General features: G+C 51.5%; 1 protein-coding gene across 7 annotated transcripts in view; it reads left to right on the plus strand.

Annotated features, from left to right (window-relative positions):
* PPP6R2 (protein phosphatase 6 regulatory subunit 2) overlaps window positions 1-18784 on the plus strand; it is an 80048-nt gene that overhangs the window by 5942 nt on the left and 55322 nt on the right. For 5 of the 7 annotated variants that reach the window (XM_036019798.1, XM_036019793.1, XM_036019796.1 and 2 more), the window contains exons 2-3: window positions 8260-8386; window positions 15366-15442. In XM_036019798.1, coding sequence (XP_035875691.1) covers window positions 15420-15442 — 23 coding nt within the window. In that variant the 5' untranslated portion in view covers window positions 8260-8386; window positions 15366-15419. The remainder of the gene's footprint in view (window positions 1-8259; window positions 8387-15365; window positions 15443-18784) is intronic. The other 2 variants (XM_036019795.1, XM_036019799.1) reach the window with 1 other exon arrangement.

Genomic DNA, 18784 nt, shown 5'->3' on the forward strand with positions numbered 1-18784 from the left:
TTCTAAGCTTGGTATTTTGGTACTTACCCTGCCTGGGATTTATTTAGTCCTTTGGCTCTCTGAGTTGACATATTTAATTAACTTTGGAAACTTTTGGCTATTGCCTTGTTCTCCTTTCCCTTTGGCATTCCATTCTATTTTAGATTGTTCAGTATTGTCCCCCAGGTGCTGAGCATGACAGTATTTTAAAAACTATTTTATTTCACTGTTTATATGAGTATATTTTGTAAATTTATTGCTTTTCTTCTCTGTGTTCATTCTGTTATTAATTCCATCCAGTGACATTCAATTCCAGGTACTGTATTTTTAGTTCTAGCATTTTCTTTTGGTTCTCCTTTCAAATTTGCAAGTCTTTGCTAATTTCCCACCTGTTTATCCCTTCTGCCCTTTTCCCCCAGAATCTTTTAACACATATTTAATTGCTGTTTTGAAGTTCTCATCTGCCACGTCCAACATATGGTCATTTGTGGGTTCTGCAGATTTTTTCCCCTCTGGATCAGGGGTCATGACTTTTCTTCTTTGTGCGTGTAGCGACTTTTGGCTGTATTGTGTAATGGACATCGAGGACGGTGCATTCTGGAGTCCCCGTTTGAGCTGACCCTCTCTTAGGGCTACGTTCTGCTCGGGCCAGCTGTGAGGTTGCTGGGGGGTCACCTTGGTCCTGCAGACACTTCTCCAGGGTGGGTCTGTGTTGTTTCTGCCTAAGTGTCAGAGTGCAGCCCCTCGCTCTGGACTGTGGTTTCCAGTCCTAAGGCGTGACCCTTCCAGGGTTTCCGTGGAAACCCTTCTCGTGGAAGAACTTAAACTGCAAACTCTGTCTCCCACTGTTGGACAGCTGCTGGAATCCTGGCTTACCTCTTGGGCCTCACAACAGCCGCTTTCTGCTTGGTCGTTTGGTATCTGTCTGTCTGTGTGTCTCCCCCGTCTGTTTTCTTTCTCAGCTTTATTGAGGTATAATTGGCCAATAAAATTGTAAGACATTTAAAGCACGTGACAGTGTTATAAACGTATGCGTTGTGAAAGGATTCTCCCCGACTAGCTCATGATCATATCGGCCACTTCGTGTGCTTACTTCTTTGTGGGAACATCTGAGTTGTGCCCCCTTAGTGAATTTCAGTCGCCCCACACAGGGCCGCCGTCGGCCACACTCCCCGCGTCAGGCCAGCTTCACCTCCAGCTGAGTGTGTGTGCCTCTTGCCAGCCTCTTCCCGCCCCCCAGCCCGGCCGCCACTCTCTACTTTGTTTCTGTGAGTTCGACTTTTTTCTGTTTGGTCTCTTGGCGTCTCATCCCACTGTGTGCGGTTTAGGAGCCAGCCAAGGATTCGGGAGGAATTTCAATGCAGATGTTGGGGGTTTTCCCTTTGGTTTTCAGCTGTTCTGCGCCTCGACCTCTGCCCTTCTGCTTCTGTCCTCCAGTGGTGAGACGGTGGAGGCGCTGGCTGTCCCACTGACCGCAGCAGCGCAGCGCTGAGCCACGGGGCGCCCCGGTGCGGAGCTCACAGCCCTGCTCCCTTCTGCCCATGATGCCGGTCCCCCCAGTTTCTGCGTGTCTTCAGTGGGTCTGCAATGCCTTGTTAATATTTTAGCTCTTGCTGATATTTTGTCCGTGATTTATAATTATTATCAGCAAGCTGGTCCACCAGAACTCTCAGGCTGGACTCGTCAGCCCGGCACTGTATGTGCCCCACAGAGGGAGAGGAGAGAGGCTAGGACCGGACGAGGGGCACGTCCACTTGCAGAGGAGGTGGAGGCTGACGGCGGTAGCTCTGCAGGAGGGCGTGGTGTCCCGGGGCCTAAGAGAGGCCGAGACTTCCACCACGTCAGGCTGTGAGGTGTTGGCTAAGGTGAGGACGAGAGGTAGTCCCCAGAGGTAGTCCGCGTAGCTCCTGGCATCCCTGACAGAAGCAGTTTGGGAGATGGTGGGGTTAGGGGCCCTACAGGAGGCGAAGGATTGAGGGCAGTAAGAGGAGACCGTTCCTTGAGGAAGCTTTGCTGTGAAGAGGGATTGGAGAAATGTCTGTGGAGCAGGGTGTGTGTGTACGTGTGTGCAAGCATGTGCACGTGTGTTCATGTGCACATAGACAGGAGAGCACTGTAGGTGCTAGAGGGAGCAGCACAGAGGAGCAGCCTTGGGAAGGGGGAGGGGCGGGGACTGGAGAGTGGGGGACCGGCTGGCCTTTGGGAGTGAGGATCCTTTTCTATCATAACAGGAGGGACCTTTTGCTTTTTCTGTGATTTCAGGTGTGAGGATGCTGGAGGATGGAGGAAAGAGTAGAAGGAATAGAATGGTTGTTCCGTTTGTTACCTGTTGCAGCAGACCGCTCCAATAACTAGTGACTTAAAACAGCGATCTTCATTTCGCATTGTGGGTCTGTGGGCTGAGCCCAGCTGGGCTCCGCTGGATGACTCCTCTCTGCTTTGTACGTGACGGGGGGTGGGGAGGGTCTTGGCTGGACGTTCAGGCCTCTCTGCAGGGTCTTGTCACCCTAGGGAGGCTGGATGGGTCTCCACACACTGGTCACAGGATTCCAAGAGGCTGAGGGTGGAAACTGTGAGGCCTCTTGACGCAGAGGCTCGACCTGCAGCTGTCCCTCTGCCCCTGTCATGCCAGCTTCTGGTGGTGACAGCAGGTCGCAGGAGCCACGGGATGGGCAGGTGCCAGGAGCTGTGCCAACCTCGTGCTCACCTGAGGTTTGTCAGAGCTGTTTTAGCAGGGGAGCGAGCTTCCTGGGGAGAGTGGGTTGTCAGGCTGCACTCGGTGTACACTCGAGGTCTGTGGTCACGAATTTGAAGTGAGGGAAGCTCAAGCCAGGCGTCCTCAGGGAAGCCTTCTCTGGCTGGCGGCCCCTGCTCCCCGATGGTAGCGGCCACGGGCACTCACCGGGCACTCACTGCTGGCCCGGCTTGTGCTGAGTGTTTTATACAGAGTGCCTCGTTTCCTAGTCGCGGTGACCCCTGAGGTGTGCACTGCCGTCATCCGCGTTTTGCACTGGGGAGGCTGACACAGACAGTTCCAGAGACTCAGGTCAGTAAGTGGCGGGACGTGGAGTTTGAGGTCTCGGCAGCCAGGCACACCACCTCCGCAGAAGTCACGCCCCCCCCTGTGCAAGCACCGCCAAGGCCAGCAGCACCAGGCACTCCCTGCACTTTGCCCCAGTCAGCCCTTCCGCCCACCCCAAGCTCAGAGTTTTTACCCACGTCTCTAGGGACGCCCCAAGGCACGGGAAACTGGGTGGCTTGGTCCTCGGGGGTGGAAGATGGGATGTGCTGGGCCTGCGAGCCTGCCAGGCCACCGCCCTCAGAGGGGCCCCCGCCCTCAGAGGGGCCCCCGCCGAGCCTTGCCGGACCTGTCCTGTCTGCTAGAGGTCCTGCCCTGTGGGGTCTGGCTCTTGTTCTCTCTCCACACCTGGGGGTCTCTGTCTGGGCCGCTTTTGAGGGTCAGACCTTTTGGAGGGCCTCTTCAGGAGTTCGACTCCCACCTGTCACCCTACTGACTGCTCCAGTTTTTCTTAGTAAGATGTAGTTCACGTAGAATCCACCCTTTTAAAGTGTGCAGTTCAGTGTCACAGTATATTTACAAGTTTGTGCAGCCATCACCGCTAACTCCAGAACATTTTGTTGCCCACAAAGAAACCGTTGCTCCACTCCGGAGACCTCTCTCCCTAGGCCTCCGTGTCCCCTCGAGACCGCAACCCCTGCTCTGTCCCTGGCCCGTGCAGCCCTGGGTAGTGCCTTCCTGTGATTTCTTTCCACCTGCTTCACTGCTTCTGCACCTGCGTGGGCACCTCCTTTTTTCCTTTACCGACTGGGCTAGAATTTGGTGTCACGTGGAGACAGAGAACATGGACTTTGCTGTCAGCCAGCCTGGGTTCAAGTTCAAGAACTGACATTTATTAACCTGTGGCCGGGGCCAGTCTCCTGGTTTTCCCCTGTGAACTGGGGTTGTGGGGAACTGCCTGCGTGTGGGCCGCACGGTGCTGGTGCACAGAGGTGGTGAAGCGCTCTGGGGGCGGTGGAGCCACGTCTGCCGGCCTGGAAGGGTCCGTCCTGTGAGCTAGCGGTTCCACACCCGGGAGAGTACAAGCTGAGGCGTACTCAGTGTGCGAAAGCGTGCGTGTTCGGAATGTCCAGGCAGCCTCGTGTGTGATAGCGATACACCGGGAACAGCCTGAAAGTGCCTCAGTGGGAATATGGGCAAAAAGTACCTTTTCGTATGAAGGTGTTGTGCCTGCCATATTTGAAACGAAAGCATTGAAACTGCCTGTACCAGTACAGATAATTTTCTAAAGTATGAAGTTGAGCTTAAAACAGTTGGAGAGCCCACGTATATGTCACAGCAGTATTTCAGTATATTCGTAAAGCAGTGCGTTACTTATAGGTGCGTGAGTAGTGGAAGAATGCAATTACGGATACTACGAGTCAAATTAAAGATTATCTTTGAGGAGGAAGGGAGTGGAATGGGTTGTGGTTCCTCAATGTACTAGAATTTTTTTTCCCCAACTGATGTGGCTCCATTGGTGTCATCCCATAAAGCAAGGGAGCAAAGGGTTGGTGGTTCGATTCCCTGTGGGGACACATGCCTGGGTTGCAGGTTCAGTCCCAGGTCAGGGTGTGTACGGGAGGCAGCCTATTTATGTTTCTTTCTCATATTGATGTTTCTCTCCCTCTCTTTCTCCCTCCTTCCCCTCTCTCTAAAAATAAATCAATAAAATTTTTTTTTAAATAGAAAAAAAATTTTGAGTAGGAGGCATGTGTGAAAAGTGGTTAACATTTATTAAATCTCAGTGTACGGGTATTTGTCATACTCTTCTGTGTACCTTTTTGTATTCTAAAATTTTTTATAGTTTAAAATAAATAAAACATTTAAACCAGGTTATTGTGATGTGGTTCTCCAAGAGGGGTGGGTGTAAGCAGACTCCCGTGTGGGTGCTGAGGAAGAACTCGGGAAAGCTCGCCCGGACGGGCAGTGGTTGAAGTTTGCACTGAAGAGCAGGCAGGGCTCTGCCACGCAGGGGGGGCGGGAGGAGGGGCGTTGCAGGCCGAGGGCCCTTGTGCAGTGCTGGCTGCCAGGGAGCTCAGCATGTTTAGGAAGTGGTAAGTGCTGGTGTGGTTGGAGAGCCAGGGTGGGAGGAGGGAACAGACCCAAACCGTATCGTGTGCGGCCCTGCTTAAGGTGCCCTGGAGGAGCGGTTTACAGGGGACAGACAGTGTGTTCTTTGTTCCCTTTTCCTCCTTTTCTGCCTTTTTTTGGGTTGTGTATTTTTATGATTCTGTTTGGGTCTTTGTGTATCTTTCATGTCTGCATTTAACATGTCTAATCTTTCCTCTAGGTTTTTGAAGATACGGAATACAGTAACAACTGTTTAAATGTCTGTCTACTAATTCTGTCATCTTTGTCATTTCTGGGTTCATTCTGATGGATTTTCCCATCGTTATAGTGCTTGGTTTCCTGCTTGCTTGCACGCCTGGTAGTTTCTGATTGGATGCCAAGACACTGAATTTATGTTGTTGGATGCTGGGTATTTTTGTGTTTCTATAAATATTCTTGACCTTTGTTCTGGGATGGGGTTAAATTACTTGGAAACAGTTTGATTCGGGTGGGTCTTACTTGTAAGCTTTGTTAGGTGGGGCCAGAGTAACGTTTAGTCTGGGGCTAAGTTTGCCCCGACCTGAGGCAGAAGTGTTCTGAGTACTTTGTCCGGTTCCCCGAGAATGGGGACTTTTCCACTGCGACTGTGAGTGTGACTGTCCCTGGCTCCGTGTGAACCCCGGGTGGTTTGCATTAACTCTTCCCAGCGATGTGTTGCCCGGCTGGGATGTCTGCCTCACACTTGGGCGCCAGTCGGGCCCTGGCTGGAGCCTGCGCCCCTCTGTGCTGCTCTGTGCTCTGCAGTGCTCTGCCCGTGAGGCAGTACCTTGGCCTCCTGACACTGGGGGACTCCAGGGCTCCGCCACTGTGGCTCAGGACTACTGTCCAGGCAGAAAGCTGGGCAGGGAAAGGACTCCTCCTGTGTCCCTTCTGTCAGGGACCACTGCTCTTCGTTGCCCGGTGTCCCGAGTCTTGAAAATCATTTCATGTGTTTTACTCTTTAGTTGTTGTTGTTGTTGTTGTTTTAGTTGTTGCATGTGGGAAGGTGAATCTGTTCCCTGTTAATCTGATCTTAGCCAGAAACAAAAGGGTCAAAAACAGGTTTTAGAATGAAACCTTTAAAATCATGGGACCTATGAGAATGTTGGCCCCCTCTCTGGCTGGGAGGGCCGGGAGGGAGGGCAGAGGTGGCCTTTGCCCAGGTGGCCATCAGGGCATTCCTGTGTTTAGGGAAGGAGACAGGGGCAGGGCTTGGGAGAAGGGCTTCATGGGAAACCCGGGGCTGTGAATGAGCTCCTGGGGGCACGGTAAGCAGACAGGCCCGCCATCGGAGATGACAGAGTCTGGGCTGGAGGACACAGGTGGCAGGAGGCTGTGCACTGCAGTGGGAGGGTGTGGCGGGGGGTGACGGTGCCCAGGACACGTGCCCGTTGTGCAGAAGGTGTGCTTATTCCCTGGCTGCGTGTCCCTCCTGATGTGGCTGCTTGGGGCACAGGTGCCCATTCGTCCTGCAGTTCCTGCTGAGTCAAGTTTGTGCTTGCTTTTTTTTAAAGAAAGATTTTATTGATTTATTTTTAGAGAGAGGGAAGGGGGGGAGAAAGAAAGGGAGGGAAACATTAATGTGCAAGAGATACACTGATCCATTACCTTTCACACGCCCTCAACTGGGGACCTGGCCCACAACCCAGGCACACGCCCTGACTGGGAGTCGAACCAGCAACCTTCTGGTTCACAGGCTGGCACTCAGTTCACTGAGCCATACCAGTCAGGGCTGCAAATACTTCCTTATTTTGAAAACTTTGTATAAAGTGCTAAAAAGGCAGTTTTGTTGACTTATTTTACCTTAATAATTTGAATAATGAAATGTTAGATGTAAGATTTACCTATTTTAGAAGATGATAACGTTGACTCATTTCTGGCTTACTAGCACACCTTTGATTGCCCTTTTTTGTTTGATTTTTATGTGAAATTTAAAAACATGCAAATGTACACCTGAAACCTGTGTGATTTTATTAACCAGTGCCACCCCGATACGTTCGACTGAAAAGGCACACAGATGTGGAGAACACGTTGTAGTGACCGCAGTGCGTGTGTCGCGTGGCTGCCGCAGGGACTGGCCTTCTGCCACTTCTTGTTCATCTGTCCCGTTCCCTCTGACACTTACACTTTAGTTCTTGTTTTTTAAAGTATTTAAAAAGCAGATCCCAGAAATAATGTCACTTCATCATGAATATTTAACTTTTTCTAATACGGGCAGTTTTTATTTTTGAAGACACAGCTACCATCTCATTATTCAGCTAAGGGAATTCACGGTTATTCCTTAACGTCAGCTAATGCCAGCCCATATTCCCCAATAGCTTCAAAAATATCTTTTTCCATTAGATTTCTTCTAATTGAATCCAAAATGATGTAAATATTAGTTTTGATGATTGCCTCATATTCTAGAACAGTATCCCTCGCTGTTGCTGAAGTCTGATTTTCAAAAGGCAACATCCTGACCGGTTCCTGCAGACGCACAGGGAGTGGTCCCAGCCTCCTCGTGATGCTGCTTTTGTGTTAGGCCTTGGAGTCAGTCGTTCACCTCTCAGTGCTGGTCACTCGACGTGGAACTGGTGTGCAGGGATGTTGGGATGGAGTCCCTGTCACCTCGGGACCAGGAATGTACATTGCTTTTTTTGAAAAAAATTTTTGTTTATTGATTTTAGAGAGAGAGAAACATCAATTTGTGGTTCTACTTATTCATACGCTCATTGGTTGCTTCCTGTATGTGCCCTGGCTGGGGATCAAACCCGTGGCCTTGACATGTCAGGACGATGCTCGAACCCGTCGAGCTGCCTGGCGAGGGCAGGCATATGTGTTTCTCGAGGTGCTGGTGCACAGTTGTGAAACAGGACAGCTCCGTAGAGCTCCTTCCCACGTCCTTGATGTCCATGCGTGACGGCCAAGCCACTGGGCCAGCTACCCCAACAGGGTGATGGGTCCCTGTCGTCGGTGCCTGGCTCTCTGGCACTCGAAACGGCAAGGGCCTCTGTGGCTCCTTCATCCTGGAGTGTTCTGATAATTTGTGTACTATAAAGACACTGACTTTTGTTTTCCTTTTTCATACCATTTTGGTGATTTACTTTACAATAGCAGACTTCAAAAGAACATTTTTCTCTTTTATTTTTCAGGTGAAGAGATTATAAATCTACTGAATGACAATTTTTTTCTTAAAGTTGCATATACTCCAAGAAAAAACGCCAAATGTTTTCATATTTTGCCTGAATATAAAATTTAAGTAAGAAGTTTCCACAGAAGGTAAGGTGATTTTCCTTTTTGATTGTGCTTCCCTGTGAAATTTGTGCGAATGTGCTGTGTAAGGGGGAGTTCAAAGACAGGCGAGAACAGAGATTCAGGTTTGAGTGTGCACACAGTCTGTTGTCTTTTGGTTGTGTTCTGATCCTTCTGAGCCTGGCTTTGAGGTGCTGTGTTGTGGAAAAACGTCTTGGCCTCTCCAAGCCAGAGTGTGACCCAGATGAAATGGGCACAGTCACGCATGAGGTACAGCCGTGTGTGTTGTGGGAGGCAGCCGTGCGCTTAGTGAGGTGTTGTCGCATATGTGTAGTGAGGTGCAGCTGTGCGTGTGCAGTGAGGCACACGTGAGCCAGAGCCTTATACTGTCGTGGTGCCTTGCGGAACACACGGTCCTTGTAAGAGATGAGAAAGGGAGGGAGAGACTCGTGCGCCCGGCGGGTGGGGTGCTCCCGAAAAGCTCTCACGTTGCACTCCAGTTAGGTGCTGGATGAATGACAGTAAAGATAGTTTCTTGTGATCACTTCGGTGCATTAAAAACTCAGATACTGCTTTACAGGCCAAAAGAGGCAAAGACAAAGGATCGGTGAACACTGTGACGACACTCCTTTGCTCCTTGCTGAAGGAAACACAAACCCTCCTCGGGGGAAAGCACAGCAGTGCAGGCCCTTGAGATTCCATAGGTGACCTGTCAGCAAACTTGGACCTACCATCAGAAAGCACATGCCCCGCTGCAAGGGGGAGCTGGCAGACTTCGATGCCCCGAAGCCTGCAGATCCTGAGTAAGCAGATGTAGTGGGTGTAATAACATATGAAACGTTTGAAGAGTTACATACAGAATAAAAGTTAGTAATGCAAAGTAAAATGTCACAGTGACCCAAGCAGAACTTTCAGAAATGAAAAAGAGTTGAGATTAAAAACTCAGTATATATGGATTAGATAAACATGCTGAGGACAAGTGTGAACTGGAATGCGTGTCTGAAGTTGCACGGCGTGCAGCCCTGAGAGACGAGAGGTGGGAAGTGAGAGGAAGAGAATATGGAGGATGGGGAAAATGTCAGGAAATGTGTCACTGGGATCCCGGAAGGGCGGCCCGCTGTGTCCCAAGCAGTATCAGTAAGAACCGCCCAGCATACATTGGACCCGTGCAGCCCGAAAAGGCAGTGACCTCTGGGGGGCGCTGAGAGACCACCTGCAAAGGCACATCTGTTAGGTGGACTGTCAGCGTCTCATCAGCAGGAGCGGAGGCCAACTGAAAATGGAATGATTCTTCAAAGTGATGAGAGAATATAAATTTCAGTGTACAGAGTTGTGTATCAGGTATATTTTGTAAGAAAAACAGCGATGTCTTACGTTTGATAAGTGTTAAGCTAGATTATTTGCACTACCCTCTATCTTTCCAGTCCTATCCTATGGAAAGCAACTAAAATTGTTGGATTCTAAAAAGAAAAGAAGAAATTAAGGAACTGACAATATAGCAAGGAAGTTCTAGACCAAAATATAACAAAAAGTAGGAACCCAGAAAGTCACTTTAAGCACAATGGGATGGAATCTGACTTTGCCCTGAGGGCATTCGGTCATCTGGACCAAGCAGGACTTAGAACTCACAGGCCTGCTGGGTGTGAGCGGAAGCTGAGGTCTGCAGTCTGTCCGCAGTCGCGTCCTGGTGAGAGCCTGAGGGAAACCGTCCCTGTGCCAGACGGGTGCAGGAGTCGTCTGCATCCTCAGGGTTAGGGTGACCTAGAGGCATGCCTGCCTGCCTCACTGCACCCCTGCTCCCACCTGGTTGCCTTTTTACTAATGTAGCAGGAAAACGGGGAAAGCAGGGCAACTCTTGTGGCTCTGGGTTGGCCTTGGTGAAGATCTACAGTCCAGGTTTGTACTGCCTGGTTGTTCATGAATTTAGTTTGTTTTCTGGTTTCGCAATGCCTTCAGACATCCTACAGACAAAACCTCTCTGGAGGAAGGTACCAGCTCCCTAAGATGCGAAATGTCCATACAGGTATCGTTTAGGATATTGATTAGTACACAGACAAAACTGAGCAAGCACACAAGGAAATAAGGCACTGTGAGTGAAAACCAGGAGACACAGAGCCTGCAGGGAGCTCTGAAAGGTGATCTGTATTATTTGAAAAAGAACTGTCTAGAAATGAAGAATATTATATAAGGTGGGGCAAAAGTAGGATTATAATTGTGAGTATGCAGACCAGGTTATTCTTATTCTTGTATTATTATTATTTATTAACCATTGTATTACCTTCCATATAAACATCTGTAAACTCATTTTTGCGCCACCCTGAAGGTGGGTTTGCTGTTGCACCGTTTACAGTGCAGAGGACATCAGTCATCCAGGACACGGGCAGTCCCGGGATGGAGCCTGGCGAGGATGTGGGAACACAGAGCAGGGGGGAGGCGGTGTGGTGGGGGAGGGAGAATCTCTACAGTGTGTTTAACTGGTGTCTTATGAGGAGATGTGAGGACAGGGGCAGATTTATTATTTGAAAAGATAAAGGCTAAAGATTTTCAAGAATTGGTGAAAAAACCCAGCCTGCAGATTCCAAGAGACAAACGAACCATAAACAGGGTAAATAAAAATTTAATTTACAGCTAGACCAGAGAGAGTAACCCTGCAGAGCAGCAAGGACAAAGACCGACCTGAAGACACACAGGAAGAAGGCCGGTTAGTGACGTCTGCACAGTGGGGCGACAGCTGCTGCTTCCCCCGGGCAGCCGTGGACACGAGAAGCGTGGGCTCGTGTCCTCACTGTTCCCCGTGCCGCCTCCCCTCTGCTCTGCGCTCCTACCTCCTCTCCAGGCTCCGTCCCCGGCGACTTCCCCTCGTCTGGCTCACGGCCGGCCTCTGCCCCGTAAATGATTCGATTCTGAGCCCTTACACTGTAGTCTTTATTTCTAGACACCCTGTTTGGTTCTTCTCTGGTGAAAATGTCTTTCAAGAACGAGGAGGAAATAAAGACATTTTTAGGAAAACAGAAACTGAAGAGTCGGTCATCGGCAGTCCTTTACCAAAGATACTTCTAAATAACGTGCAGAAGAAGTGACCCAGTGGAAGAACTGAGATCCAAGAGAGAATGAGGAGCAAATAGAATCGACAGTTGTTTGTAATAAGGACAGGAGCAGTGGCTTATGGAGTAAAATCAAGGTCGAGTTGCGTAGACGCGGCAGTGGCATGCGAGTCGAGGAGGAGGGGTGGTAGGTAAGTGGAGGCAGACGCACTCCAAGGCCTTTGGACAGCTGGGTTTGGGGGAGGCGTCGACTCACTGCAGATTTTAATAAGTGCAGCCTACAACCTCTGAGGAGCCACTCTAGAGCAGAAATAGCGTATAACTTCTAGAGTAGTGGGAAAAGTGGTGGAGCTTTCTTTATTCTGACAAAAGAAACTTTCAGCAGCCTCTGTGCTTGGCAGCACGGTGAGTGCTTCCCTGTGGATCGGGAGGACAGGGCTGTTTGCTAAGGGCCACGGTGCCGGTGGCAGCCAGGCCAGTGAGTCAGAAAACCGGGAAAGAAGATAAAAGAATCCAAACGGAAGAAACACAACTTGTTACTCATTGACAATGCGATTATATGTGTAGAAAGCCCCAAACACTAACGATAACCTAATGAAATTAATAGTCATGTAGGAAGTTGCTGGATACAAAATCAGCTTATAAAAATATTAGTTATTGTATGCCATCAACAAACACATCGCAGTTAAAAAGTCTTACGTATAGTAGCATTATGAATAAAAAGTGCCTAGGAATAAATATAACAGAAGATGTGAAACCTCTGTGGAGAACACCATAAATTTTTAGAGAAATTAAAGAAGGCTTGAGTGAAGAGACAGATACACCCCGGTTTTGGGTTGGAAAACTTAACACTGTAAAAGTGCTAGTTCTCCCAAAACTGGTCTAGAAATTCATCATAATTTCAATCCAAAAACTCAAGGGATGTGTGTGGGCTCAGGAGGGTGGAATTGATAAGATGACTTAAAAATTATATGAAAGTGAAAGGGTCCACGAAAATTTAAGGCCTTTTTGGAGAATCCCAGTGTGTTCTGTGGGTGGAAGACCTGGCGGAGGCAGCGTTTTGGGAGCCTGGGATGCTGGTGTTCTTGGTGTCAGCAGTGTGTCTGCAGTCTGGGGCTGTCCGGGCCAGCCCTGGTCTCGCCATTAACTGCGTGCCCTTTGCTAACGAGTCCCTGTGGAAGTCTCTGGAAGGGATGACCACTCTCGTTTAGTTTCTGTGTGTGTTTCGTTTGCTACTGTTGGAGTTGCTCAGGTTTCCCCCAGCGTGCATCCCTGAGCCAAGAGATGGCATCTGCTGATGGCAAGGGGGTGGTGGTCACGAGGGAGCACCAGGCCACACCACGCCCAGGCCTGTCCAGCGTAGGGGGCTCCTCACGCAGGCACTCAGAGCACGCAGCCTGCACAGGCCTCTTAGCCTCCCCCCCTTGCTGTGCTTAAGATGAGCAGCCACGTGGACACGTATAAAAACTCGTGTTAAAAGGGCAAGGAACGAAGCCTCATTGAGCATGTAATACATGTCAATGATGTCACATTTCTTTCATCCATTCAGTAAGTTCAAGTATTGGTTGAGCACTCATTAGATGCCTAGTGTATTTTTTTTTATTTTAAAAGATTTTCTTTCTTTTTGGAGGGAGGGTGAGGGAGGGAGAAACAGGGAGAAAAACATCAGTGTGTGGTTGCCCCTCGCACGCCCCCAGCTAGGGACCCGGCCCACAGCCCAGGCACATGCCCTGGCTGGGAACCTAACGGGCAACCTGCTGGTTCTCAGGCCGGTGCTCCATCCACCGAGCCACACAAGCCAGGGTGATGCTTGGTGTGTTACCTAACTCCTCTGTCATCTTTTGAAGAAAGCATGATCACTTCCTAGGTGAAAAAGATAAAGCTCAGGGAGGTTAAGAAACTTGCTCAAATTGTATTAAGGTGAAGACTGAGTCATGCAACGAATAGTCCCAAAGAGAAGCGGCTTAAGCGAGGTGGGGTCTGGTCCGGTGTGGCCGCCTGCCTACACCCCTGGCTCTCAGTTGTGGAGTCCGAAGGGTTGCTCTGCCTCTCGCCATCTCCCAGCGGGCAGAAGGGCCAGAGGGACCCAGGAGCTCACAGTCAGGAAGGCCTGAGGTCTCACCGTCACTTTGGCGATCGTCCCTGTCCCGGAGCTGAGTCACCTGACTAGCTGGCTGCGAGGGGAGGTGGGACAGTTAGGGTGAAGGAGATGGCCAAGTACCACCTAAACCTCTGTGCTGTTGAGGGGACAGTGGAAAGTGGGCTCAACTGGACTCGCCCACACCTGTCGAGTCACACGGACGGGAGCTGTGACCCTGGCCCTGTGCTCCTGTCTGCGTGGCTCCTTGCCCTGCTTGTCCACTGCACACCCCACGGCCGTCTCAGGAAGAGCCAGCCTTTCGGAGCTCACAGTGAGTTTGTTGACTGGCTGATTTGGTGAGCCACCAGGGGGTGCCAGCTGCATGTCCAGCCTGGAGCTATGGGCCGGGATGTAAAGGGGCTGTGGGGTGCAGCCCGGCCCTAAAGGAGCTCACAGTGTGTGCTGGGGCCCTGCAGGTGGAGCCCCGGCCTCTGCCCAGGGCGTGGGCGGGGTTTGCAGGTGGTTCAGGCTGCTTTGAACGCATGAGCATGGGCTCGTGTGAACTACTGTCTTTATAATCATTTTTAATTCGCCTCTCTGTCAACGGTTATTCCTTCTTTTCACTTCTGATTTTGGATTTTTATTCATCTGTTTCAATCAGACCATTTTTTTGTCGTTGCCCTGCCCCTGCCCTTTTAGACATGGTCTCGTTTGTTGATCAGCTGATTGTACAGACACTGCCCTCCGGGGACTCCCATCTCCACTTTTTCCAGGCCAAGTAGACTCTCAGTGGTGTGCGGGTGAGAGTTAGACCACTGGCTCTTGGGGAGAGTCAGAGAGCCTCCTGGTTTGTAGCATTTGTCGATTTCTAGTGCAGACAGTTCCGCCGTGTTCAATCGAAGCTGCCGCTGAAAGTGGGCTTGGCAGAGGTGCGCCCTCAGCCAGGGGAGCAGCGCGTGCCACCCCACCCCCACGGAGCCCGTTCTCTGGGGCAGGGCAACCTGGTGTCTTTCCTTCTCTCTTCTGCAGTCAGGCTTTGTGCGGATGACGTGTGCGGGCCCCTGTCCTTCGCCCTTTAAGTGGGGTTCACAGCAGCTCTGCTCCGCGAGACAGGGATGCTCAGTGTTCCCAGTGTATAGGCGAGGAGACCAAGGTCCCAGAGGTCATTACCTGGCCTCAGGTCACACCGCACCGCAGATCCAGGACTTTGATTGTAAGTCCTTCAGATTCTAATTTCTCTTAGCAACAGTCTGCACCTCAGAGTGTTCTGCTGTGAAGGGCTCCATTTGGAGCTGATGGCCATATGGCAGCATTTCTCTTTGGAACCTACCTTCTGTCTGATGATCGTGCTAACCGGAAAAACTAAACAGAGAAGCAGAACTTCAGGTTCCGTTTGGTGGCTGTTGGATAGGCGTCTGAAAGGTGTTGGTGATACTTGGCTTGGCACTCCAGAGAGACTGGAGGGCCGAGGGTGTTGTGGGTGCAGCAGGAATCCGTCTGGTGCCCAGTGTCCTCAGGGGAGCAGGAGCCAGAGAGCCCTCCCTGGGGGGGGCCAGCTAAGCAGATGCAGGCATTTCTGCGGGGCAGCAAGCGGGTGCTGGGATGTGAGGAGCATTTGGAAAAGAAGCAGGCAGTATTGCCTGGGAGCAGCCCCTTTGACTTGGAAGGTAGCCCTGGCTAAAGGAGAGCCATGATAATGAGCTTGTCAAAGGATGTTCAGATGCAACCAGTGTTTCTTAAAATGCATAGGTAGCTGGTGGGAACAGAAATGTTGTTTCACAGATTTTTGACTTAGTGATGTTGCAGAATGTACAGATACGAGCTAGTGAGCTGATGGTCTGGAAAAGGGTTAAGAGTAACCTAGTGTTATTTCCCACGTCAGGGTGATGGTAAAACCGACAGAGGTTCTCAAGTGCTGGTCTGTAACATTGGCGAGATGAACAAAATAGGCGTAATGAGGTGAGTTTTTCTTAAAAATACATTTTTTCAAAGGGAGGCCTTATCCTTAATCCCAAAATTATGGTGTCCCTTTTTTTATATTTAAAAAGTCATTATTTTCTGAAATTAAGGTAATTGTAGAGTTTATTCTTTCCTTTTTTAAATAATGAACTTTAAAAAAATATTTTATATACTTTTAGAGAGAGGGGAAAGGAGAGAGAGAGGGAGAGAAACAGCAATGTGCAAGAGAAACATTGATTGGTTGCCTCTCACACATGCCCAATTGGGGCCTGGCCTGCAACCCGGGCATGTGCCCTGACTGGGAAACAAACTGGTGACCTTTTGGTCCACAGGCTGGTACTCTGTCCACTGAGCCACACCAGCCAGGGCTTTTTCTTTTTTCTCTTGTCTCTTTTTTTTCCTCTCTCTTTCTGTGGAGCCAGTCCTCAAACCGCGCTGCTGCCCAGTCCCCTGCGCTGGTGCGATGTTCTGACGCTTTGATGTCAGGGCACCGTCTCCGCCGGGAGGGGACTCCATGTCGAGCAGCCACTCCCTGCTCCCCTGTGAGCACCTCCTCCTCCTCCCCTCACGTCTGTCACAAGACCGTAGCGATCCGGGCCTGTCTTCGGGCGCCACTCCCAGCTGCAGCACTCCTGCTGCTTTCTTTCTCTGCGTCCCGAGCTCCTCCCCACTGAAGTCGCGACCCCTCAAAGCCAGCCCAGGGCGCTGGAATCACCTCCTTCCAAACTCTCGTTACCGTTTCGACCGCTTCCCACGAATCACTCACGTTCTTGATGGCACCTAGAACGGTGAGTGCTTTTCCATCCGAGGAATCACTGTGGCAGCTAAGGTTTACGAAATGTAGTTCTTAAACGATAAGACCTGAAAGTCAGAGTGAGTCCGGGATCCACGAGCTACGGAAAGGCAGCAAGCAGCGTTCCTGCTGTCCGTGTCCGTGAGAGAGCCCTGGGGTGACCAGGTGCGCTGTCCGAGAGCGTGCCGTCTGGGAGGAGCCCTCTCTTCTGAGCAGCAGCAGGTCTGCACCGAGGGCTCCTGTCACTCGGAAAACCGTCCTGGGCCCAGGCGAGCTGTCACCCAGGCTCTGGGGTCCGTCTGCAGAGCACGGGCAGAGCGGGCGTGCGTATTCCTGGAGCCCGAGGGTCTGCAGGTGGCGAGCGAGCACGGGCTTCGACGTCCTGGCTGCACGAGCCCCTCGCAGGAGAGCCGGCCCGTCCCCGGAGCCCCTCGCAGGAGAGCCGGCCCGTCCCCGATGCCGTTGTGAAGCCAGCAGGGGCTTCCCCGCCCCAGCTTTGAAAGTCCTGGGTGGCGGCAGCTTCTTCCAACGCGAGGCTGTTCGTCTGCACGAGGAGGCTGTTTGGAAGTCGGTTGAGGAGCGTGGCTGCCCTCAGCGGCATCGCAGTGGACCTTCTGGACACCTCGCTGCGGCTCCCCGCCCGGCGCTCGCTGCCTCGTGGGCACGTGCCTGTTGCGGAGACGGCTTCTCCCCCCCCACCCCGCCCCCCAACCCCCCAGCCTCATCCGCCAGCCTCCGCCGGCCTCAGGCGTTCCTCCCACGGCCTCCCCGCCTCCCAGCCTTCCCAGAACGGGGGAGAGTGGGGCCTTGCTCTGGAGTAGGCTCCAGCTCAAGGGAACGTCGTGTCTGCTTTGACCTTCCGCCCAGACCGCCGGACCGCCCTCCCTCTCAGCAGTGCGGCTGTTCCGCCTTCTGGTCACTCGTGTGGTCACTGCAGTAGCACTTCTGGTTTCCTTCGAGAACCTCTTCTCGGCTCTCACGACTTGGCTGTTTGCTGCAGGAGGGGGCCTGGCTTCGGTCTTATCTCGGCTTCACCCTCGCCTTCCTCACTGGACCGTCATCCCTAGCTTCCGATCTAAAGTGAGAACCGTGCGATTCCCTTCCACTTGACCGCTAGAGGCCGAGGTGGGGGTGTTCGCTGGCCTGGTTTCAATACTGTTATGTCCCCGGGGACAGGCAGGCCCGCCGTGAGGGAGAGGCGGGGGGGGGGGGCCGGTGGGTCAGTGGGGCAGTGAGAACGCGTCACATTTACCCCCCAAGTTCTCCGTCTTCTGTGGGTGCAGTTTGGGGAGCCCCAAGGCAGTTAGAGTAGTAACGTCAACCAAGGCCACCGGTCACAGGTCACCGTGACAGTGAGAGAGCAGGGACAAGGGTTGAGACCCTGGGAGAAGGACCCTGGGCACAGGCGGTTGGGACAGTGGTGCCGAGAGGGTCGCTCGGCCCGGGCTGCCCAGCCCTTCAGCGCGTGCGCACGTGGGGTCCGCCCGGCGTGGTCGGGCGGGGTGGCCAGTGTTGTCAGAGGGGATGTGGGGCATCTCGAGGGGATCGGGGAGGCGGCTCATCAGCAAGACATAACAACCCTAAACATGTACACACATGACAAAATAAATTCAAAATGCATGAAGCAAAAACTTTCACATCAAAAGGAGAAGTAAATAAATCCGCTGTTAAAGTTGAAGATAGCAGTTCTCCTCTCAACTTTTGACAGAAGTATCCACAAATCAGTAGATTTTACCTGTTATTATATTATCATTATCCACCCGCTCACTAACCGACCGAGCCAGCAGCGGCAGAGTGAGCCCTGCTTCCTGTGTGTGCGCCACGTTCCCAGGAGGGGCTGTGTCACAGGCAGGGGCGGCGGGGGGGGGGGGGGGGGGGGGTCCCTGCAGCCTACGCTGGCCGGCCCCACTGGGCTGTCTGTGGCTTGCAGGCTGGGAATGGCTTGTGTGTTTTGAAGAATCGTCAGGAAGAAGGGAAAGGACATGCAGCGGAGACCCACACCACCTGCAGAGCTGAAAACAATGGCTGCTTAGCTCCTCACAGGAAGGAGAAGCTGGCTGACCCCGCCTCGGCCAGAAACCAAGAGCCGGTGTGTTTGCAGGAGGGCGGCCACACCAGCACAAGTTAGACGGTCGGGCATGAAGACCAGCTGGAAAGCCCCAGAATAATTAGGAAACTAAGCATTATACTTCTAAATAACCTAGCAGTCAAAGAAAAACAAGGGAAATTAGAAATGTCAAAACCTGTTAGGTGCAGCTAAAGCTGTACTTGAAGGAAACTTTGTAGCTCTGCATGCTTATAATAGAAAAGAAGTCTAAACGATCAGTGGCCTAAAAAGCTTCTGCCTTAAGAAGCTAGAAAGAGAAGAACAAATTAAACCCAGAGTATGCAGTAGAGAGGAAATTACAGAGACAAAGGAGGAAACCAGTGAAATAGAAAATGAACAACTAATAGAGAAAAAAATGAAGACCAAAGCTGGTTGCTTAAAAAAAAGACCAGTAATCCCTGGCTGGTGTGGCTCAGTGGATTGAGTACTAGCCTGTGAACCA

Source organism: Phyllostomus discolor, chromosome 2 (assembly GCF_004126475.2).
Source record: "Phyllostomus discolor isolate MPI-MPIP mPhyDis1 chromosome 2, mPhyDis1.pri.v3, whole genome shotgun sequence".
In the NCBI taxonomy this organism is placed as follows: domain Eukaryota; kingdom Metazoa; phylum Chordata; class Mammalia; order Chiroptera; family Phyllostomidae; genus Phyllostomus; species Phyllostomus discolor.